The 24,632-nt window shown below is 43.1% G+C and overlaps 1 protein-coding gene and 1 pseudogene across 4 annotated transcripts; both read left to right on the forward strand.

The window, feature by feature from the left end:
• The first annotated feature begins 13,711 nt into the window (after positions 1 to 13,711).
• Positions 13,712 to 22,009, forward strand: LOC131236534 (mitogen-activated protein kinase kinase kinase 3-like). 4 transcript variants are annotated; one of them, XM_058233775.1, is made up of 12 exons: positions 13,713 to 14,128; positions 15,005 to 15,544; positions 15,786 to 15,873; positions 16,019 to 16,081; positions 17,997 to 18,157; positions 18,270 to 18,345; positions 19,534 to 19,593; positions 19,674 to 19,781; positions 19,947 to 20,189; positions 21,041 to 21,077; positions 21,120 to 21,231; positions 21,347 to 22,009. In XM_058233775.1, the coding sequence occupies exons 1-12, from the start codon at positions 13,791 to 13,793 to the stop codon at positions 21,645 to 21,647; spliced, it is 2,127 nt and encodes a 708-aa protein (XP_058089758.1). In that variant the 5' UTR covers positions 13,713 to 13,790; the 3' UTR covers positions 21,648 to 22,009. The 4 variants fall into 4 exon arrangements, with proteins under 4 accessions (XP_058089759.1, XP_058089758.1, XP_058089757.1 ...); XM_058233774.1 differs by having other exon boundaries at positions 21,041 to 21,231; XM_058233776.1 differs by lacking the exon at positions 16,019 to 16,081 and having other exon boundaries at positions 13,712 to 14,128; positions 21,041 to 21,231.
• A 1,213-nt stretch (positions 22,010 to 23,222) lies between these two features.
• LOC131236535 (major strawberry allergen Fra a 1.08-like) lies at positions 23,223 to 24,209 on the forward strand (annotated as a pseudogene).
• The last annotated feature ends 423 nt before the right edge of the window (positions 24,210 to 24,632 follow it).

Below are 24,632 nucleotides of genomic sequence, written 5' to 3' on the forward strand. Positions count from 1 at the left end.
ATAAATAGTAAGTCATGTTTTTAGGGAGTTTGAGTCTAAAACTTCGATTAGATTATAATTTCATTTTTTATATCATCAATTAACTTATTTCAAATTTATTAGAAATTATTTATATTTTTATCCCTCGTGAATTTGATGAAGCTCCATGACGGCGAAAGAGCTCTATAAATTTGGAGTAGTTATTCCTAGAGGAAGACGGTGATCCACCCCATCACATCCTTCCCAGCATTATTATTTTTTATGTAAGATGAACATGATGGTCGTAGCTAGTAAATACTGAATATTACCAAGGATAGGACTGGTACAACTAGCCTACTTGTAATAACAACAACGGATGCACCAACCCTACCACAAGTCAAGCGGATTTGCTCACTAGATACGTCATGCCTCTATGTTGAGTCAGATCACAGATAGGCTACACCTCTACGCTAATCCAAACCGTTGGTTTGTTGTCCCTTAATTCCAACTATGTGACTCATCAGCTTAGTAGAATACTTTGATTTTTGACATAGATAACCTCCATGGTGGGGTCTGCTAGTTTCGTGGTAACGATGCTTTACACGAGTGACATGTTGGCTAGAAAGAAGTTACAGTACCTTGCCCCGTGTGATTAGTTTAAAAATTAAAATTAAAATTAAAAAATCATTCTCATTTCTTAAGGTGTTTATTAATTATCTTGCCTCCCTCAACTACTACCTTAGAAAAAGAGACTCGGTACTCTGGCAGTGAGTGATTGGTGATAAGCGAGCTCTTTTAAATTACTTGGAAATGGCAATCTTGGAAGCCAAGCAATTCTAATTAAAGTCTCCAAATTGTGTATTAGATTTATTTGATAATCACTACTTGATGGTGGACATTTATTGAGTGGTTAAAAATGCTCATTGGTCCTTTTTAACTAACAAGTGTCCACAAATCAGAGGTTAGAATTGTTTAACCAATCTGATTTTTGGACCGTAAACAATTTCTGAGTGTGACGACTCCTCTGTGCTATCCAACGGTGGAAAATGGGTCATGTAGTTTTCTATGAGTTCTCTATGCAATCCAACGGTGGAAAATGATGGATTGGTGCGATGACATGGATAGATCCATCGTTTCCATCAATGGCCACAAGGGGACTAACTAATTTAATACTCCTGCAGAGTACTTTCTTTTGCCATACACGATGACCATAAACAAACAGTGGAAATGTTACCTCGGGGACAGTATGTCAGTAATATTGTACGACCCTCTCTCTGTCTAAATTAGAGAGGAAGAATGGACGGTTCGTATTCATTTTGGACAGCCTGTGTGGGCCCGTCTGCCTTACAAAATGGGTGACATCATGCTGAGGTCACTTAACTTTTCGCTTTCTCTTTCATATTCCAACTAAAATACTTATTAAATTATTTCTATTTAAAATATAGAAAGAGAAATGCAAATCTAACCTTATAAATAGAATTTTGATTTTGTAAAATTTCAGTCGAGAAATTATTGAATTTGTTACTTTTTGTCTCAAGCGATCACAACCGTAGATATGTGGTTATATGTATGTGGGGTTCACTTTATGTGACCCGATTGATTGGATATCCACATGTGTGGGACCTATAAAATGATGATCTAACTCTAAATACTACATGGATGGAAGCTAATCTCACACGCATATATAACCCAACCCCTCTACACACCAGCTTAAGTGATGGATGGATAAGATAATCCAATCCAACCGTCGTGTTTTCTCACACCATTGTCTATCAGTGTTAGGGCCCACAAGATGGACGGCTCCGATCTATAAATCCCCATCCCACACCATGCATTGTAGAACGTTGACATGCCATTGCCCATACCATGTATTGAAATTTTGAGAAATGATCTCCTGCAGTCAGTCGTACGCTACAACCACACCCTATCCCAATAACTGATTGCGATATCTTATCCATGCAAAGGTTGGGCTGCAATGAAGAGTATTTGTTTCAAAAATCAGGTCCATCCACTCCTCAGGTGGTCCGGATCTTTACATTGAGTGAGGAACTCAGCCGCCCATTTATATCGATGGTGAGGCCCACCTGATGAGTGGTTCTGCCTGTTTTTTGTTTTGGGATGATCTTCATGGTGCAACTTGGTGTGTACATGGGGTCCAACGAGTCAAGCTGGCCTCAGCTTGAACTCGGCTCGGCCAATGGTTGACCTCAGCTTGGCTCAATCCTCGAGCCTAATTGGCCAGCTCAGCTCGATTCAGCCAACAGCTAGGGCCGAGTTTGAACTAAGATCGAGCCGAGTTCGCCATTAAGGCATTTTCACAGACACCTAAACTGTAACTTCAAAATCTTACTATTTTACAAACAGAGACAATAGTTTTGTTGATGACAAAATCTGGACGACTCTCCACTTCAACTCTCGAGGTCTGACCCGCTTAAACGTCTCGAGCCTGCACACTAACAAGCAAAGGAGACCCTGGCTAAGCCGGGGGACCCTCCGATGCCTAAGTCAGGTCAAGAAAATTTGGGTCTAAGTTGAGGAGCCAAGAGAGAGTGTGAGATGTTACATACCTGTAGCAATGGAGTCTTACGGTATTTACACCTGACTATCAAGTGGTCTGGGTCCATTAATCTCGGCAGGATTCGTTCCATCAACGGGATTTTCCGGATCATGAAAATATTACCCGCAATCCTGGAATCGCGTAGCATATCGTGCATATCTGTGAGTGAGAAAATCGGTCGTGTTTGCTTAAGGTAGTTTCCAAGTTTCCTATTTTAGCACATGGTGCGTCCATATTCCATCCTGGCCTCAGTTCGGGATATCTCTCTTCAGACGAAGATGAGGGTAATGATGAGGACGAGCCCCCAGCTCGGATGATCTTCCTCAGATGAGGATGAGGACGAGGACGAGGTCCCCAGCTCGGATGTCCTTCTTCAGATGAAGATGAGGATAAGGACGAGGCCTCGGCTCGGATGGACGTCTTTCTTCAGTGGAAGCCCACCTTGCCGGGCTTAAGGTCATCATATAGAGATCCGTCCGCGCCTGTCCTGATGTTCTCTTTCCAAGACCCTACCGTTGATTTATTAGACGCGTACTGTGTCATGAGTCCGAACCAAGCTTTGATCTAGACGAAGTGTGACTTAACTTCATTTATCTGTTAAGCATTCTGAATGCCTTCCTTCCGAGTTCCGAGTCAAGCGGCGGACCTATCTTGTCGAGTTGAGTTTTCCTGCAACTCCACGTAGGAGTGTAGCTATGACTTGACAGATAACCCTTCCGTTGTGTATCACGTCGGATGTTCGTGTGTCCGATCGGATTAGTTTGATGTTAACCCTCGGAATTATAAAGGGCTCGGATCTTCCCATAACATAAGCCCCCTACTCTTCGAGGTCGAATGCAAATTCAGAGAGAATGATATTTAGAAGATCAGTCGTTTCTTCTAACACGCTCCTCATATGCGCCATTTTCATCAAGACCTCTATGTTCGAAGTGCCGCATCCTCGGAATTTCCCATCCTCGAGCCTATCTTCAGTGGACGCATAGTGACGGTTAAGATTTTGAATCGTTATTCACCAATGGCTGACTGCCACATATACTCTGTGAGGCGTTCAATCGGCCCTTCCCCTGCTCGGGTGCCGTTTTGTTTACTGGAGCACGCAACTCGATGTCAGAAGCGTACCGCATGGTAGAGCCCGAGCCAGTAGCGCATGGCCACGTGTGCTCTTAAGTCGGCTTGCAATGATTCGGCTACGACCATCATTCCTCACCATTAATGTGAAGATTTTATACAACCTATTTAAGGTCCCTTCGGAAATGCTCTCTCCACTTTTGCATTCTGTATTTGAGTGTGCATCGGAGGAGGCGATTTTCGGTGAAGGCGATTCTGACCGATTACAAGTTTTTGACAAGGCAATTCCGACCGACCAAACATTTACGACAGAGGCGATTTCCGGTGATTGCTCGGTGAGTCTTCTTTCTTGTGCCTTTCTATACTCCTCCCTCACAAGATGTCATCTGATCTGGAGATGGTTCAGGATTTTTATGACGACTCCGAGCCGGGGAGCTCTGACGGCAAAAGAGGGGCATCTGAGGGTCCCTTTGAAGCTGTACCTTTACACCCTTCACCCCGTAGACAGAAGGAGGCGGGGACTTGGACTAGCCGAGTTGGCAGGAAGAAGGCTGCTCGAGCACCCCGAGCTCCAGCGATAGAGGCGGCTGAGATGCCCCCGAGTGGGCGAGCCTCGGAGGCTGTCCCAGGAGGCTCCGTGCTCACGGAGTCTCAGATGGGGTGGATCCGTTCGGAGTTTGATATCTCGAACTCCGTGCAGATAAGGGCACCCGAGCCCCTGGATACTGTTGGCGTGCCTGCTAAAGGGAAAGTCGCCATTTTTCTCTGCGCACTGCAATGTGGGCTCCGACTCCCCATGCACCCTTTCGTCCGCGCCCTGACTGCTCACCTGGGACTAGCTCCTGTTCAATTTACCCCCAACGCTTAGAGGGTTCTAATCTCTTCCTTCATCATCTGGCGTCAAGTTGGTAACCCCGAACTGATACCAAAGGAGTTAGTGAGCCTGTATCTGGTCAAGCACAATAGTCATGAGCCATGGTACTACTTCGCGACCTGAGGCAGTAAAGGGTCAGGATTGGTTATGAATCTTCCGTCCTCTAATAAGGACTGGAAAAATAAATGGTTCTGGGCTTCGGGCAAATGGGAGGCGCCGACAACGGAGCTCGGAAGCTTGACGACTCGGGTCCCCACCTGATTCACTACCCCAGGTTGGACTTCGTACATTTTTTCTATATCCTTCTTCCTTCTGTCGTAGTTGGACTAATCTTTTTCTCTTATCTTTATAGATTTTTAAGGGGTTTGCCTCTCCTCACCTTAGACCAGAAGAACCAAGTTGCTAAGGCCAAGGCGCGATCGGGAGAACTTCACTCTTGGTCAGATCTGATCACTGCCGCCAATCTCCATTGGTCCGAGCTGTACAAATTTAAGCCGCTCCCCACCTCCTTCAGTAAGTCTTTTTGCTGCTGCTTTGGAAGAATTAAATCTTTTAGTTTGACAACTGATCCATTATTTTTTACACAGGCATGGCTGAGGCACCTGGGTCTCGGAAGAGAAAGGCCGCCCCAACGGTTGAGGGGATGTTGAGGGCCGAGCCCCGAACGAAGACCACGGTTCGGAGGAAGCAGGCCGCTTCTCGCGGGGAGGGCCCCTCCGTCCCAGTTTTTGTTGTTGTAGCTCCAGCTGCAACTCCAATTTCTGTTACTACAACTCAGGCAGCTGTTATCAATCTCCCGGCTCCAACCCCCCACCTGTTGCTGCTCCCCCTACTGCTGAGGCTCCTCCCACAGCCCCCGAGCCTTGCATTGTTGTCCCTTCTTCATCCGAGTGGGAGGAGGCCGTTCAGCTGGCTGATGCCATGATCTCTCCTCCCAAGGCTGGGAATGACCTTGGGGTCGAGGCTCAGGCCTCAGCAGGCAGCAGGGTAGGAGCCAAGGAAGCGATTAGGTCGGCCCGAGTGGGGACGAGTGCCGGGAGGTTCGAGCCGGGCTACCATATGTCTTGCTTGGTTCCCCGGGCTGTCAAGCATGCCCCAGAGGAGGAGATAGCGAGCCTTCTCACCAAGTCGGACAACTCTTTTCTGAATGACATGGCTTCCGTATTCTATATGGTATCTTCCGTTACTCCTGTTTCTTAGCCTTCATTTCCATTTTTTTCATACTTCTGTTTTTCATTCAGTCCGTCCCGAGACTTCTTTTGACTCGGGAGAGAGTGCGAGAACTGGAAAAGAGAGAGACCGAGGTGGAGGTTCTCAGGAGCGAGGCAGGAATCTTTCGGGATGAGGCTACTTTCCTCCTGTTGGAATAGGGTGAGCTACGTCGGCAACTTGAAGATGGGAAGCTTTGAGAGCTTCAGCTGCGGGACATCATAAGTGATCTCAATGTCCGATGTGATGCTGCCGTGGCGGAGCTGACCCGAGCCAGGGCCCACGTAGACTTGCTCACCCAGGAGAGTGCTAGGCTCGGTGAAGCACTAGAGCAGACTAGGGCTGAAGCAGCAGAAGAACAATGTGGAGCGGTTTCTCAGGCGAGGGACGCTTAACGAGCTAAGGATGAGGCATCTCTGGCCCTGGCTGTGAGCAACGCAGTAGAGGCCTTCAAAGCCTCAAAGGAAAGGGTCGCTGAAGCCATGAAGTTTTACAACTGTGGCTTCGACGCCTGTATTGAAGCGGTCCAGGACCTATACTCGGACCTCAACCTTAAGTCGTTGTTGCCCGAAGACACCGGAGAGAAGCCTACTGAAGATGTCCACCCGGATCAGGGTCCCAGCTCCCAAGCTCCTCCTCCCCCTCCGACCTCGTAGATTTTATCTTCTTTTTCAAGACTTTTAAAAACTTGGTTTTTTTTTTTGAATGATGTGATGGAGAATATTTTGACCCTCTGAAGAGGGCGTGTGAATGATGATTTTTGACCCTCTGGAGAGGGCACCTGGATGATGATTTTTTCTTTATATGTAGTTAGTTTTTTATTGTTGTTTACCAACCTGATTCATCAACAGGTCGGTTTACTTTAGGGCATTACCGAGCTGACTCTTTGATGGGTCAGCCTGTTTCAATGTCGTCTTGTGGAATTTTTTTTTTTTTTTAAATAAGTCTGAATCCCTAAGGGGTCGACTTGTCTCACAATTGGCGAGAAACCTTCGATCTATCCGTTAGCTGGGCTATGAGCCAACTCCTCTGTTGAGGAGTCGGGTCGTCCATCGGCTTTTCCCTTGACTAAGAGGGGATGTCTTGTCGACTTTTTTTGGGATAACGCTCTAACCCCTTCTTTAAGGGATCAGCTCGTTTAATCTGCCTCTGCATATGAGAGGCAACTTTTCCTTGGTAGATAATTCGTTCATGTAGATAGGAAGTGGTGAATTTCATTGAGAGCCTTAAAGGCTAGTTGCTCAGAGGCATACATTTATTGAGAGCCTTAAAGGCTAGTTGCTTGGAAGCGTACATTTGTTGAGAGCCTTAATGGTTGTTCCATCATGGATAGTAAACTTTTAGGTGCTCGGCATTCCAGGGGTGGGGGAGCTGGTGGCCTTCAAGGTCTTTTAAGTAGTAAGAGCCTGGTTTAGTTGATCAGACCACGCGATAAGGCCCTTCCCAATTAGGCCCGAGCGTCCCAGTCCCTGGATCAGTGGTGTTCTAGAAGACTCGGTGAGGGACTAAGTCCCCTGGGCGGAACCGCCTGGTCTTGACTTTAGAATTGTAGAATCGCGCCACCTGTTGATGTCGAGCGGCGGCTCGGAGTCTAGAGACTTCTCTGGCCTCTTCCAGTAGGTCCAGGTTAGCTGTCATCTGTTTGGCGTTCTGGTTCTCTTGGTAATTTCTGAACCGAGCCGTAGGGAGGCCGATTTCAACCGACACCATTGCCTCTGAGCTGTAGGATAGCGAAAATGGAGTTTCCCCGATAGACGACTGAGCTGTGGTCCTGTAGGCTCAGAGGACGAATGGGAGCTCCTCGGCCCAATTGACTTTTGCATTCTCCAACTTTGTCTTAACATGATGCTTGATGACTTTATTAACTGCTTCCACCTGTCCATTGGATTATGGGTGCCGAGGCGAAGAATATGCATTTGTGATACCGAGCCCCTGGCACATGCCTCGGAACTTGTCATTGTCGAACTGCTTATCATTATCAAACACAATGGTGCGTGGAATCCCGAACTGGCGGATGATGTTTTTCCATACGAAATCAATCACCTTCTGTTCTATAATTTTTGCAACAGGCTCACCCTCGGCCCATTGGGTGAAGTAGTCGACTGCAACGATGACGAACTTGAGTTGCCCCTTTCTTGTGGGCAGGGGGCCGATGATGTCAATTCCCCACTAAGCGAACGGCCATGGACCACTGATAGGCATCATTTCCTCTGCAGGTTGCCTCGGCACAGCCGCATAACGCTGGCATTTATCGCACCTTTGAACATAGTTCTTCAAGTCTTCCCTGAGAGTTGGCCAAAAATACCATTGTCGGAGTATCTTAAGGGTCAGGGTTCGGCTGTGAGAGTGGTTTCCACAGATTCCTTTGTGAATATCTTGAATCACATAATCTGCCTCATCGGGTCGGAGGCACCTGAGTTAGGGTTAAGAATGCCCTTTCTTATATAGGGTACCGTTTAGGATGACGTACCGCACCGCTCTGATCTTCAGGCGTCTGGCTTCCAGCCTATCCGAGGGGACCTCACCAGAAGTAAGGTATCTAAAGATCGGATCCATCCAGCTCGGAGTGTCATCCACTAGGTTGAGCGTTTTCTTCTCCACTTGGTCGATGCTTGGATGCTCTATGAACTCCACAGGGATGATTCGTGGAATCTTCCCTTTTGTGGCCGAGGCACGAATTTTTCGCTTTGGGGACCTAGTGGATGATGCAGCTCCAGAATCTTTCTATTAACTTCCTTACCTCGTCTAGATAAGCAATCATCATCGTCTCATTGGCCTTGTACTTGGTGGAGATATGGTTCACTACCAGCTGAGAATCGCATTGGACCTGGAGGAATTGGACTCCCGAACTTGTCGCCAGTCTGAGCCCTGCAAACAGGGCCTCGTACTCTGCTTCATTGTTCAAGGCTTTGAAACCGAACCTGATTGCATATTGGATGGGTATGGAATCAAGTGCGATTAGGACAATCCCTGCTCCGGCACGCTTGGCATTAGACGACCCGTCTACATAAAGAATCCATCCTGACTCTGATAACGCCTTTTGATTACTTGGGGGATCAGTCGGAGGAGTTGTCTCGACTTTGGTACTGATCTCGCATCCGCTCGGAGTAGTGAATTCCGTAATGAAGTCGGCCACGACTTGACCCTTAATCGACGTCCTTAGACGGAACTGGATGTCGAATTCACTAAGTTCGATGGCCCATTTGGTTAACTGACCCGAAACTTCGGGCCTCTAGAGAACTTGTTTGAGAGGGGAATCAGTCAACACGACAACGGAGTAAGCTTGGAAGTACGGACGAAATCTTCGAGCCAAGATGACGAGGCTGAGTGCTAGCTTCTCCAAAGGTGGGTATCTCATCTCGGCGGATACCATGACCTTACTTACATAGTATATAGGATGTTGCTTACCCTCTACTTCTCTTATTAAGACCGAGCTGACAGTTGAGGCCGAGACCGCGAGATACAGGAACAAGGATTCACCTTCTTCAGACTTGGACAGCAGGGGTGGTGAGCGTAAATACTGTTTCAATTGTTTGAAGGCCTGCTCACATTCTGGCGTCCATTTTACCTTCTTGTGTCCCTTCAGCTGCTGGAAGAAAGGAAGGCATTTGTCCGTAGCTCTGGATATAAATCGTCCGAGCGTGGCTACTCGTCCTCTGAGGCACTGTATTCCTTTGACAGTTCAAGGCGAACTCATGTCGAGGAGTGCTTTAATCTTGTCAGGATTTTCTTCAATACCCCTCTGGCTAACTTGAAATCCGAGGAATTTACTGGAACCGACTCCGAAGACGCACTTCGCAAGATTCAGTTTCATCTGGTATTCTCGGAGGATGGTAAAAGTTTCTCCGAGGTCTGTCAGGTGATCAAACGCCCTGACACTCTTTACAAGCATGCCGTCGACATACACTTCCATTGTATGTCCTATCTGCTTGGCGAACATCTAATTAACCAACCTTTGATACGTGGCCCTAGCATTTTTTAGGCGAAATGGCATGACTCAATAACAATAGAGCCCTTTGTTCATGACAAAGGTAGTCTTCTACCTATCTGGGAGATGCATCGCGATTCAGCTCAAACTCAGCTCCGAACCAAGTTGAATCGAGCTTATTCGAGTGGAGCGAACTAACTAAGCTAGCTCGGTTCGTGTACACCCCGTGAAACCAGGATGCGGATTTCCTGTAGAAGCCTTTCCCAGGGGAGTTCGTGCGCTGGGAACTGATGTGGGGCACCGTGATGTTTGTGAGAAATCTACTCCATCCATACGTTTTGTGAGCTCATTTAAGGAAATGAAAACAAAAGTGAGAAAGTCCACCACTTAAGTGGGCCGTACTACACCACAGGGTGGTTAGAGAAATTCCTACCGTTGAAACTCGTCAGTGATGTTTACATGCCATCCATACCGTTCATGAAGTCATTCCTACTGGGATAAATTGGAAACGCAAAAATAAACATGATTCAAAACTTCTGTGGCCCATGAATATTTCAACTGTGGACGTTCAAATCTCACGTTTTAGGCCCACTTGAGCATTAGGTCTGGTTCATTTTTACCCTAATGGCCTAGAATGAACTCAAAAAATGGATGGACGGGGTGGATTTCTCACAAACATCACAGTGGGCCCCACCTTGGTTCCCACCGCAGGAACTTCCCGCAAAGGCTTCCGCAGTAAATCCGTGTCCGTGCAACCCGCTCTGTGCAGTAATTGAATGCGTCTAGTAACTCATTGGCGGGAGCACTGGGCCCATTCATCAGAATGAGATCTACGGTATGAACAGCTGGTGGTATTAGCATTCAGCCAGCTGGTTATAATTAGTTCCTGTTTTTTATTAGAACCACGATATGGACGGTTGTGATTTCCCCCACACACTGGCAATGAGAAGAGACGAGGACTCCCATCAATGCGAAATATTTTTTGGAAGGAAGTCTTCCCAACCGGACGCGGATTGCTTGGTGATTCCAACACCACCTGTATCACTACTGACCCGACTCTGTGGCCCCGACCGTGATGTATATGTTTTATCCACACCTCGCTACTGATGCTGTCAGTACGGGAAGCGGATTGCGTACTGAGTAACTCGGTACCCTTAGCGTACTGAGTAAACTGTGTGAGGTCCACTGTTATTTATTTATTTTATCCACTCCGTTAATCGATATTAACAGATAATTTTAGGACTATAACCCAAAAATGAAATAAATTAAAATTTCAAGTGGACCACACTACAGGAAAACTGTTTGATTGAACCTCTACCATTGAAAATTTTTTGGAGGCCAAAGAAGTTTTGGATCAAGCTGATGTTTATGGTTTCTCTTCATCCATGTCTTTGTGATCTTATGAACAGGTTGGATGAAAAATAAAAATTAATTTGGACCCTAAGAAAATTTCAATGGTGGAAATCATTATTCCACACTGTTTCCTGTGTAATGGTCCACTTGAGCTTTGGATTCACTTCAATTTTGGTATCAACCATTAAAATTATCAGTAAAAATGGATGGACAGTGTGGATAAACCACATACATTAACAGTGAGCCCAACTGAGTTTACTCAGTACGATAAAAGCGTACCGAGTAACTCAGTGCGCAATCCGCGTCCACCGTTGGGGGGTGGTGCGGACAACACCACCTAATCCGCGTGCCCTCCCGACCTACCAAAGGTTGCATACACGCGGCTTCATGGATGCCCGAGGTGTATCTCTGACTGTGGAGCCAACTGTGATATATGTTTCCTATATCCACGCCGTCCAACCTTTTCACCAGATCGCTTCGGGTTATGGACACAAAAATACACGAAACAGTAGTAATTGACCGTTAAAAACTTTTCGTGGGCCACAGAAGTTTTGGATCATACTGATATTTGTGTGGTCCTTTTACTCATGTCTTTGTAACTTTATCAACAGATTAGATTGAATTTAAACATTCCCATAGCCCCCAAAAAGTTTTTAACGGTGATCGTTCAATCACCAATGTTTCATGTGGTGTGGTCCATTTGAGATTTGGATATACTACATTTTTGGGCTCATACCCTAAATTGATACGATTAAACAGATGGACAGCATGGATGTAAGACGCCTACATCATCGTAGCTCCACCGTCGGGGATCCACCGACCGGATCTACCGAAGCCGTGTCCCATAATTCCTGAAAAGATAACTGCTTACCTGCAAACGGCTGTACACTAAGATACCATACAACCCCACTTTTTCCCAACCAACCTAACCTTTATAGGAGATCTGTACACGTCACCTGTCTAGAAAATTATACGATGCAAACCGAAATCACCAGCCTCGAAAATCAAGCTGATCCGCTCATTAGGTGGGTCATAGCTGCATATTGAGTCAGTGTCAGACCATCAGTTGTCTTTTTATTCCAACTGCGGGGCCCACTTGATAATCCGACTAGCCTGGCTTTTGTGCCAGGTGACTCACGGCACCGATGTCATCCTACACGAGCGGCATGTTGCTGGAAAAGACAGGGCTGCATGACACGATAGCATTCAACCGGTTGTAGGTGATCTCGCTTACAAAATCGGTTTTACACGTGGCTCGCGCAATTCCCTCTTACTTGCGTGGAAGATCTGAGCCACAGATAATGGGACAGTTGGCAGGTTCTCTCCTAAGCCACGGATGCGGATTTCCTGCAAAAGCGTTTTGAAGGAAATTTCTGCTATGGGATGCTAGATGGGGCCTACTGTGATGTTCCTGAGAAATCTACTCTGTGCATCCGTTTTTTCAGGTCATTTCAGTGTATGATACCAAAAATCGGTTGGATCTAAAAGTCGAGGCCGCCACACGAGAGGGAAAACCGGAGAAAGACTTTACTACCGTTGAAACCTTTTTGGGATCTAAGTTGATGTTTATACACCATCCAAACTGTTTATAAGGTCATTTCCACTGGGATGAAGTGAAAGCATAAAAAATTAGCCTGATATGAAAATTTTTGGCCATACAAATGTTTCAAACGGTGGTAACTGAATCCCCACTGTTTACTCTCGTGCGGTCCACTTGAATATTGGATCCAACTCATTTTTTTTCACATATCCTAAAACGATCTGGAAAAACGAATGGACGGTGTGGATTTATCAGAAACGTCACCGTAAACATAGCATCCCAGCGGAGGAAATCCGCGTCCGTAAGCAACCCATTCGTTCTGATTGGCTGTGACATCACCCACTAAAAAGTTCAGCACGTGCGCGGCGTGTAAAGGTGCGTGTGAAGTTGGTCGAGGAAGGGCACACTGGACGCGGATTTCCTGAAAAACCTTTTGCAAGAAGTTACTGCAGCGGTAAGCCGGGTGGGGGCCACAGTGATGTTTGTGAGAAATCCACTCCGTCCATCCGTTTTGTTAGATGGAAATAAAAATTAGTTAGATACAAAACTTAAATGCACATCATGGTAGAAAATAGTGAGGATGGAACTTACACCTTTGAAACATTCGTACGGCCAGAGAAATTTTGAATATGATATTTATGTTTTCAGTTCATTCACCTTATGAACGGTATGGATGACATAAAAACATCGTAGTGGACCCTAAGGAGGTTTCAACGGTAAGCATTTCCCTAAACACTGTTTCCTTTATGTGAAGCCCACTTGAATATTAGATCTAACTAATTTTGGTCCCATGTAATAAAATGATCTGAAAAAACGGATGAACGGTGTGGATTTCTCACAAATATAACGGTGAGCCCCACCTAACTTCGTGTAGCAGGAACTTCATGCGAATCCACGTCCGGGCACAATGGATAACTGCAAGAAAAGAGATAACTATCAGGACACAGAATCGAGCGACCCAACCCGCACGCTTCTGTCCAATAAAGAAAAGAAAAAGGGAGAGATTGAGAGATAGATCCAAACGCGCGATGGCCGAGGAAGATTCCATCCAACGCCCCTTCTCAGCACGAGCACAAACACCCTCCTTCCCCATTGCCACGTCAGCACCCGCTTAATCCAACCACCGCCCGCCGGCCCCAACTGCTGAGCTGTCAGCTACTGTAACTCTCTCTCTCTCTCTCTACAAATACAGCATTTCCCTCTACCTCTTTCTTTTTCTCTATCTCTACAGACGCAGCTTCTTCGTCTTCTTCTTCTTCTTCTTCTTCTCTCTCTCTCTCCCTCACACACACACACATACAACATGCCTGCTTGGTGGGGAAGAAAATCCAATTCCAACAGAAAGAAGGAAGAAGATCCAGCTCCCATCAAAGACAGGAAATCAAAAGAAAAACCCAAGAGTTTCGACGAGATCTTCGCCCGTAATTCGCCCAACAACAGAGATTCTGCGACCGGGTCTGCTCCCGGTTTCGATTCCGATGGTGTGCTGGAGAAGCGGGGCCTCCCACTCCCTCGCCCAACCCCCCTGTCGGGGTTGTCTTTGGTCCATGACCGCGGGATAGTTTCTGGATCCGTCTCGAGCGTCAGCTCCTCTGGGTCTTCGGAGGACCAGTCGGATCATGCGCTGGCAGGATTTTACAGGTAACCGGTTGTTTAAATCTTGTGAATTTTGGGTTTCAGGCGGAGATTGTGGGAAGTGGGTATTTGGGTTTTTTCTGAATTTCTGTTTTCTGTGATGTTATTTGATTGCTTGAAATTTCTATTGTTTATATAGATTCTGTGGTAAATTCAATTGATGGCAGTGATAGATACGCCGATTTTTTTTATTTTTATTTTTTACATATTTGGGAATTCTGTTGCAGTTTGGCCCGTGGGATGTTCGGTTGACTTCCATTTGATTTTTATCTTTTTTCTGTTTTTGGTAGAGTTTTCTAGAATTATGTGGGTGATGGTTATGTCGGGAGTTGGGGAGTTATCCTTGGTTTGATGGGTTCGACTTTGGGGATATTTGTGTCATTTGATCAGTGAAGATTTCTGATTTCTTAAGGTTTGATTGATTGGTAGCAGTTACGGTGGGTTGTTTCTTGTTTGTAACTTCTTAGATATATACGAGTAATTGAGTTTTTTGAGGAGTGGAAGAGAAGATCTTGGCATTTCTTTAGGCTGTTCTTGTGAATTTGTTTGTCCTGTTCCATGTGAATTATTACTGGGTTTATTTTTCTGCTAATGGGAATGTTTATTGGAAGATGTGGTGATATGATGTGATTTTTTTTATTTTTTATTTTGTTCCATTTTATTATTACATATTTTGTGTTTTCGGCAGCTGCGATTGGCTGATAGAAATTGTTCAGCCCTTGCTTCTGGATATTCTTTCATAATTTTTTATAGGATGCTCTTTTATTTTTATTATTAAATTTTTTTTTTTTGGGGACTTCTGAAGAACATTTGTTTCAGTGATTTGAAAACTTTTAGGAGCTCAAGGTCTTATTGTGTACATTGTGTTTTCTTTTCTTGTAGAAGCAAATATTCAGACCCCACAAACACGCAGAGAGGTAGATGTTTGAAGCCCGATTCACAGAGACAACAACAAATTGCAGAGAATAGGCATCTTGTTCCAAGCGGTCCATTTGTAGAGTATCTGAAACCATCAGATATACCTGCTTCTCCAAGAAGTGAATATCAGCTAAATGGTTCAGCCACTCCTCCCAATGGCACTGCCTTATGTAGCCCCCGATCATCTGTGGAGATCAGGTTCAGTCCAAGATCAGTAAGTCCTGGTCCCGTGTCAAGAGGGCATACTCTTTCTCCATCAGCCTTGTACCCACGAGCATGTTCTTTTAGTCCAGAATCTTCCATGGAGAAGCTAGAAGATGAGAAGAATCAGTGCCATCCGCTTCCACTTCCACCAAGTTCTCCTAGTTCTCCCACTTCACGTGCATTGAGAAATAGTGGGGTGAATGACAATGTTCAATTTCAAAGTCTTCGTTCAAAATGGAAGAAGGGAGGAAAGATGTTAGGAAGAGGAACGTTTGGGCACGTTTATGTTGGATTTAACAGGTATTTGCGATAATTTGATTCTCTTATTGACCCAGTTCCCATGGACTCTTTCTTTTTTTTCTTTTTATTTTTCTGTTTTGTTTGCTAAAGGAAACTAGATTTACAATGGAAAGTGAAACATTACACAGACAAGGCAAGAAAATATGATGTATGTGAATCTACATGAGTTTAGAACTCAAACTTGAAGGATCTTTAGATGAGCTCATGTTTCTCTAATTCATGTTGTATGGCAATTTAACAGTGAGAGTGGACAAATGTGTGCAATAAAAGAAGTCAGAGTGATTTCTGATGATCGAAATTCAAAAGAATGTCTCCGGCAACTCAATCAGGTCTGTCTCCCATCTTTAAACTACATAAACAACTCAGATAGTCATTGTGGTTCTTACTTTTGTATAACTGCTTCTATTATTTATAAATACGTTAATTTATAGAATCAAGGAAATGAGGTTAGGATGCCTTTTCCCATGTGAACAGGAAATAACTTTGCTCAGTCAGCTTTCCCATCCGAACATCGTGCAGTATTATGGAAGTGAACTGGTATGGACCAAAATTTTAAATTCTTATATGACAAGTCTTCCTATATCAAAAGATTCTGAGAGTGCATCCAAGCAAACAATTTAGTACTTGTATGTTTATGGAGTGCCTTGAGCTTCTAGTTTATTATGAAAACTTGCTAATGCCTTTCACTACAATGAGTCACATGAAGATAGGGATGGCAATGGGCAGGGTCCAGGCTGCGCTAACAGAAAATAGGTCCAGCTCAGCGTGATGAGCCAAACACCTTTGGTTCCAAATTTTGGACTGGAATCGTTCTGGGCCTGACAATTGCCATCCCATTATGATGAAGATGAGTTAAACAAAATAGCACCGATGCAACATCCTTCTATTTCCTGGATGATAATCATTGATTTTTCCATGGTGATGTGATGATGCAATTATCTGCCTTTTCATTTACTGTATCATTGATTAGCTTGGGCACTTGAAAGTAGTTCCATACATAATGGTGCTTTTAAGAATGATTCTAAATAGATTCAAATTCTAGCGAGGTTGGAAAACTCAAGATTTGAATCTGACTTGTCATACTGGAAAATTTTTATATGAGTGAGTCTGCACAGTGACTTGGATGAGTCAAATACTTTTTTTAAGGCTTGATAGGTATGCATGTCTACGTGTTTATGTATATGCATGAGTAAAATTCAGGAAAAGAGAAAACTTACAACCAAAAAGCAGAACACATCTTGTCAATTTCTTCTCTTCATCATTTCCTTTCATAGAGAATTGAAAACTAACCTCTAGAACTTTTTTAGTTTCTTTCCTTCGTCATTGCTAATGGATATCCTAAACCATTCATGGACAGAATCCCAACATGCTGAATCATCAAACCCTTGGGCTTTTCCAGTGAAATTTCATTACTTGCTCATACATACATACAAATGTGTGTGTGTGCACGCGTGCATGCATGTGCGTGTGTGTATCAAGAAGCCTATGCATGTGGGTCTCTTTCAATTAAGATAAATCAAAACAGCATTTTTACGAACCTCAACAAAATAAACACAAACAGCATTGTAGAAACACTTCTTATGATTTCCAGTCACTCTTTTGGAAAGCCCTAATGACCCATGAGGTGGATGGAGTGATGCATGTGAACACTAGGATTGGGAAGTGTCCGAGTCCCTACCCTTGTGTTGAAGGATCACTTGCTTGGGTAGCAGTCCAAAATCAACTTTACCCATGAAATGAAACAATGCATGCATTCAAAATCCAGGAACAAGCTCAAAACAGCAAAAAGACAAGATGGTACCAACTGCATGCTAGACCAAGTTGTGTGCATGTGTGTGTGCGCGCATGCGCATGCATGCTAGCTAGAAATGGAAGAGATATTTCCGGAGTACTTGGCCTTGTTTAGAAGCATCACATGCAGGAGATAGCATTCCAGAATTGATTTTACCTATGAAAAAGAGCACATGCACTTAGAATGACAAGGCATCAAAAGAAAAGATGGCATCAGCTGAACACGATCAAAAGACATGGATTGGGTGTGTACATACATGTATATATCAGCAAGTTCTTACACAATGCCCTTGCTTTTGAAAAGAAAATGGGAAAACAATAATACAAGGAAACTGTCCATGCAAACCATGATCTATAAGTTCAATCTGCCTTCTCCACCCTCTCCCATGTTTTGGGTTCATGGTTAAACCAGCCACACATTTTCAATGTGAAATTTAACTTAACTAAATAGGGTTCCTTGACTCACTATACTTCTAGCACTATTGGCTGAGCTCCTGTTGCTCAGAAGAAGAAACTTCGAAGTAGACCCAAATATACAATGTTTCTTACTTACTGCATTTGAACTTCTTAATTTTATTTGTCAGCTGACTAAATGTCTTAATTGTGAAAGATCATGCAAAAGCCCATATGTGGAAATATTCTGACATTTTTCCATGTACAGACCGAAGGTGCTCTTTCAGTTTATCTGCAGTATGTTTCTGGGGGATCTATTCATAAATTACTTCAGGAGTATGGCGCTTTTAAGGAACCTGTTATTCAGAACTACACGGCCCAGATTCTTTCTGGACTTGCCTATTTACATGGAAAGAATACTGTGCATAGGTATTGGCTTTGTTTAGCTTCCATTGATACCCTTCTTTAGTGATAAGTTCATCGACATTATTCCTTTCTCTTACCCGTTTAAGGAACTGAATGAAGTAATTTTACCTGGCAGGGACATTAAAGGGGCAAACATACTTGTAGATCCTAATGGTGAAATTAAGCTGGCTGATTTTGGCATGGCTAAACACGTAAGCATCTTCTTAATCTTGTAGAGAATTTCTATTTTTAAATACTAGAGAATTACAAAAGTGAGCCATGATGTTTTATGGAGCTGTGTACGATTTAGTGGTGTGGCCGAGGATGAGATAATATATGATTCAGTTCATATTGGTGGTTTTAATTACATGTCGTGATACAGAAGAGTCAAAAAATGTCAGGGCCTGTTTGTTTGCTAGTAAAGAATGAGTTCATTTCATTTCATTTAATCTTAATTACATAATAGGCATTATAGTTTTTTTTATATAAATTGTTGGTTATATTTTTAATCCCTACCAAAAAGATCTTTAATACGTAATTATGATTAAATAAAATGAGATAAACTCATTTTTTAAGTAGCACCCAAACAGGCCCGTAGTCTTTTACTTCAGATTAGTTTTATCAAGTAGTGTTTATACAAAATCAGTTCTTTAAGTTTGGTGTTGAAACTTAAGCTAGTGACAAATCTTACCGTACACTTCCTAAGTTAGCATTTGCTTGTGAGTTTCGGGATTCATATGCATTATTTATGGATGCATTGTGTTGTTCATGTCTGCTTATAGCCTTTTATTCCTAGGTTCTGATATTTCGTTCTTGTTTATGACGAGACATCAGTTGTTTGTAGTGGTTCATGGAAACATTCATTCCCGATTCCAACAGTGTGTTAAGGAACATGTTACCACTGGTAGTACCATCAACTACAACTAGGTTGATTTTGGGTGCACTTGACCAATATGAAATACACTTTGTACTAGTTGCATTTTATTATAAGATCATACAATGGGATTTCTTCAAGCATCTAGTTTACATTTAGGAAGCACTACCTTGCGTTGATTTTTGAAGTTGTAATCTGTCTTTGATGATAAATCATAAAAGATAATTTCGATGGGGGTATGCCCCTTCCTTTCATGCAATTCTTTGCTTCAACTGCATTACTTGCTTATAAAGATCCTTGTTATTTATTACGACTGTTCTAATATCAGCTTGGTTCAAGAGATTTTCCTGTTTATAAAACAAATGTGGGCAGCAGAATTATGGTTTTGGTTTGAAGTCCTAAAAAACATGCCGCTTATCACTTTTTAAGATTTCAATCTTTGGACACCGTAGGCAATGAAACGATCAAGAGTTTCTTATGTTTCCTAATATGTATGCAAATCATTAATTATTTTCTCTTGAACCAGATCACATCCTGTACTTCGGTGTTGTCTTTCAAAGGAAGCCCTTACTGGATGGCTCCTGAGGTACCAAATGTCACACTCAATTTTTATATGCCTTTTCTCCCTCTTCGCATGTAAAATGCTCAATGTTGTTCTCTATGCAGGTTATAATGAACTTTAGCGGGTACAATCTAGCTGTGGACATTTGGAGTCTTGGATGCACGATTATTGAGATGGCAACGTCAAAACCACCCTGGAGCCAGTATGAGGGGGTGCGAATACTCACTTCTCATAACCTTTTTTACAAACAGTAATCTCTCATGAAGTATACCCTGTAGTCAGCTTTATTTAGCAGTCATATTAATGGGATTTTTTTCTTGTGTTTGTGTGTTTGTTCCACATTCGTCTGATTCATGTTGTTATAATGGAATTAACAGGTGGCTGCAATATTTAAAATTGGGAACAGCAAAGATATTCCCGACATTCCTGATCATCTATCAGAAGAGGGAAAGAGTTTTTTGAGGCTCTGCCTGCAACGTGACCCGTCTGCACGTCCAACAGCAGCACAACTGCTGGAGCACCCCTTCGTTCGCGATCAAGCTACAGCAAAATTTGCAAAGACCAATATACATAGTAATAGAGACACAGTGCAATCTTCCAATGATGGAACCCATATGCAGGTATAGTTCTGATGATGCTCACTTCTTTGTTGCAATATTATATGAGAAATGGTCTGATCTACTGCTATCTCTGCTGCTTGCTCTAGCACTTCTCCCTCTGCTACCTCCTGCCTCATGTTATCCATGATCTATGTCTGTCATCTTCAGTGATTTTCATGCTGTCATGTTACAAACACTACGGGACTTATAGGGTCCTGAGCCTCAGCAAACGTACAGTTTGCTGATGCACAGGATTCTGTATGAGTGGGGCCATGTTTATCTTGCCATGACTGTTCATCTGATGGGCCCCACCATGGATGGGGGAATGCGTGGAAAATCTCCAATTGGAAGAACCTGACTCTGGGTCCTTGGTCAACTTTCTGCTCATTGAGTCCCTGCATTTGTTTTCTTAGCCTTCTATATGTATACCACTTATCAAAGCTTTAGGATCTTCCAACCTATGATGTTTTGGGGGTGAACCCCATCCACGTGGTGCAAGCCGGATCAACAGTGTGGATCACCGAGCCTTGAGGCCTACATGTACATTATCAAACTATAAATTTTCTGAGTGAAATCCAGGATCCTGTAATTCCTCGGTACTGTAATCTCTTCAACAATTGAAGTTCCAAAAGATGAGTCTCAGCATCATCTTCCCATTCTATGCATGGAGTTTCAACCAGTGATCCACCTTGAACTATTGAGACTTAGCACAAATTTTGTAATAGATAGATCATAGATGCATAAAGAATGAATGCTGGAGTAAATATAGTAAAAGGTTAAGGACTCAATCTTAAAGCCTCTTGGCCTTCTGATCTCATAGCTACAGTATCAGTCTTGAATTGACATTTTCATTTCCGGTACTTCTCCTGCAGAACACAATCGAGTTCCAATCCAACAGAAAGAACATACCTTCACTTGATGGAGAGTATGGCATGATGAGAATGAACATAACTTCACTTGATGGAGAGTATGGCATGATGAGAATGAACATAACTTCACTTGATGGAGAGTACGGCATGATGAGAAATGCATGTGGATTTCCTACAACCTTTAACAGTTCAAGGTATCCTCACCTCCGCCCATAATAGCCTCCCTCTTGATTTTACAGTTATTTTTTTAAACCGAATTTCTAACAAGGAAGAAAGAAATGAGCTGATTATTGTAATTTCTCTCTACAGTAATCAGATCGGCACAAGAATGAACTTGTCTTTGCCCGTGTCTCCTTGTTCAAGTCCTCTACGACAGTTTGCAGCAGCTCCTAGAAGTTGTTTTCCATCTCCTCCTCATCCAGTTTACGCAGCAGGGATGTGTGGTTATGGTATGACCAATCATGCAGTTTCACCTCCCGGAATCAATAAGAACTTGACAGCGCAACTGGCCACAAACCATTCAGATCCTTGGCAAGACACCTACCAGTTGAGGCCCCAAACACCTGATGGCTCCCCAAGGGTGAGACACATGCAAAGTTGGTGCTCATGAAAACCAGAAAGGCCATTGCAAATGCCCAGTGGATTAGATGCAGTTTCCTTCAGAGGATTTAACAATTGCTTTGCATCAACGGCGTTGAGATGTATAGGGTACACCCACATATGAAAGCACTAAAAACCGATTCTCGCGATGCAATTAAATGAGACCAGGATTTGGACAATGGTCTAATGAGGATATTTAACTGAATTGAGAATGCGGGCTGGTTCTCTCGTTCTGTTTGTAACATTATTCTTGATATGATCATTGTAATTGGAGAGCATCCATGTTCATTTTCTGTATAAAAGCCCCTTTTTGCTTCTTCTCTGTGGTGGGTAAGCAATAAACCCAGTATATCTGATAATGTTGTAGCAAAAGAGATGTTATAATCCAGCTCTTCTCTAGCCTGATAATGTCATCATTAGCAAGGGAAGTAAAGCTTGCATTGGCTATAAAGCACTGAAGATCATGCAATGATCATGTTAGACATCCGCACCAATGACAACAACATGGGTTACTGTTAGGAGGATGCCTGAGATGGACACGCAAAGGTTGTCTTTACCAAGGTTTAAAGTATCATCTGAAACTAAAATGTATCACCTCACATGAACCTGTTTTGTTCATAGAATAGCCTGTTTCGTCTGTAGAAGATATGGCTGCATCAGCCTGATACAGGGCAATAGGACCCAAACTGATTTTCAAACCTTGGTTTTTACCCACTGTCTGATACATGCAAGAGAGTTACCAGAGTTATAACTATAAGCTTCCTATATTAATGACTCGAAATGATAAGATATTGAATAAACTAAAATCGAAATGTTCTCCTGGTGTCATTGTAGGGGCAACTCCCTTGCTTCAGTGTGGCATTCTTCTAGGGCAGCATGGTTCCAGCAGTCTTTGGCCCCTTTTTTGGGTTTTTTTTTTTTTTCTTTTTGCATTGGCCCCTCTTATCAATTATCTAATTGTGAGCCAAAAATATAGAGGCTAGAAATCCTATCTACTAGATTTTCAGGGCATAGTCATACCACAGCGGGGGCCAGCAGACCAATGACCTGGATCGTAGTTCTAAAACTCGCTGACTCAACTCAAAACTCAGCCAAGTCAACTCAGATCAGTGAGAATTCGAGCCGACTCATTGTGAAACTTGCTGTTAAGCATGACTCAGTCTGGACTGAATAAGACTCACTGAGTCAACTCGAAAACTCACTCTACTCAACGTGACTCGGGAGGAATAACTAGTCTGGTGGAATTGAACCATAGTAAAAGCTACGGATGTGACTTGGGTTATGGTCAACCAAAACCTGATTGACCCAAGTTCAGTTGGTTTGGACGGGTTGAGAAAACCCCAGCCTCAATATGAATTTGAGCTGGGTTCAGGTTGAGCTAATTCGTGTCAGGTTAGAACAGGATGGCTGGGGTGGGGTTGAGTATAGAGAAATTCAGGTTGGTCGGGTCAGGTTTTCGATCTATGAACCTCTACCAAAGGGCACTAAGCTTTCAACAACTACACTAATTGCTTGTTGGTTGTCAAAGTAGACAACATATATTATCATAGAACCCTTCAAATAAAAGTAAATAAATAAATCTGAGTTCTAGACCTAAGAACCCATGCAGAGGAAGGGATCATGAATTCCTAAAAGCTTAATATTGGATAGCTATGCTTAGTTTCCTCTTCCTCCATTCCTCACACTACAAAACAAGGCAAAGGATCTCCACATTTCCATAATTGTTGTCTTGAGCTACAAAATGCCTAAGATTAGAATCGTAGCATAATTTTTAATGTATTAAATGGAGCTAAATCCTATGAAAGAGAAATAAGATCTTCAACTACCTTTCTACCATCAACATGTATAAATCTTCGTGCAAATGCTCTTATTTTCATAATATCAAGCTCATCTGCTCTATAAAAAGTACAATATATACATTCATTAATAGTGTTAAAACTTTAAACCATGGTTGCAGGTACAGTGAGTAATGAAATCCTCTCTCCAGTCTCACCGGCAAGACTGTGGAAGGCGATCGTGAAGGACTCACATAATCTCATGCCCAAGCTCATGCCAGAAATCATTTCAAGCATTGTTGTTCTGAAGGAGATGGTGGCGTTGGCACAATCAGACAATCAAACTTCACCGATGGTAATATACTTCTGTAAAACTTTTGTAGTTCAAAAAGTGCGACAATGGTTTTATACTATTTTTTGCTAAATATGCAGCCATCATGGATTTCAGCTACTGGAAGGACCGCATAGATGAGGTTGATGATGATAAGCACGTGTTTAGGTACTCGGTGATCGAAGGTGGCCTACTTGGTAAGAAAGTGAAATCAACTACATTTACTCTAGAGTTCAAAGGAGGGGTTGATGGAGGGGGCGTATGCAAGTTCTACGGGGAGTTTGAGCCTGTTGATGGCAGCCAACCAAAAGAAGATGAAACCAAAGATATGCTCCTTAACATGGTGGGAATGTTCAAGGCAGTAGAAGGCTATCTCCTTGCCAATCCAAATGCATATGCTTAGCTTTGATTTTTATCTACGGAGGTTGCAGGCCTTTCATCTCGGCTTTGTCTAATTGTCGAATAAGTTCCATTTTCTTGGAATGTGTCTGCATGGAAATAGGAAACCCATGTTTGCTTATCTGATGAACTTCATGCTCTACTACTATAATAATAAATCTTTGTTTCTCAATATTGTGTTTGCAGTCTTGTTGAATTTGATACAGTGGGAGAGGTGGTATATGGAAACACATTGCCTAGCATTTTTCTATTTACTGTGATGAAAGAAAATACCATTTTCGACTAAAATTGTCAACTTTTGGTTGTACCTGTTGAAATCATGGATTTCAGAGGATACTAATTGGTTTGAAACAGAATATGCTTCTCTTGATTTTGAATTTTTGGAAGGACAAAAAAAAAAATATTCTTGGAGCCAGTAGCTTTAAGTATTGACAATCAAAACAAAGAAGATGAAGATGAGCTAGAGGCCCCTGAATTCTAGAAAGCTGAA

This window comes from Magnolia sinica, chromosome 2 (genome assembly GCF_029962835.1).
Source record: "Magnolia sinica isolate HGM2019 chromosome 2, MsV1, whole genome shotgun sequence".
In the NCBI taxonomy this organism is placed as follows: Eukaryota; Viridiplantae; Streptophyta; class Magnoliopsida; order Magnoliales; family Magnoliaceae; genus Magnolia; species Magnolia sinica.

What these genes read in the sequence shown, in the direction of transcription:
- LOC131236534 (XM_058233774.1), top strand. Translation starts at nt 13,791, where the DNA reads ATGCCTGCTTGGTGGGGAAGAAAATCCAATTCCAACAGAAAGAAGGAA. An exon ending in ATGATGGAACCCATATGCAG is followed by an intron (nt 20,190 to 21,040) that starts GTATAGTTCTGA and finishes CTTCTCCTGCAG; the next exon opens with AACACAATCGAGTTCCAATC. An exon ending in ACAACCTTTAACAGTTCAAG is followed by an intron (nt 21,232 to 21,346) that starts GTATCCTCACCT and finishes TTCTCTCTACAG; the next exon opens with TAATCAGATCGGCACAAGAA.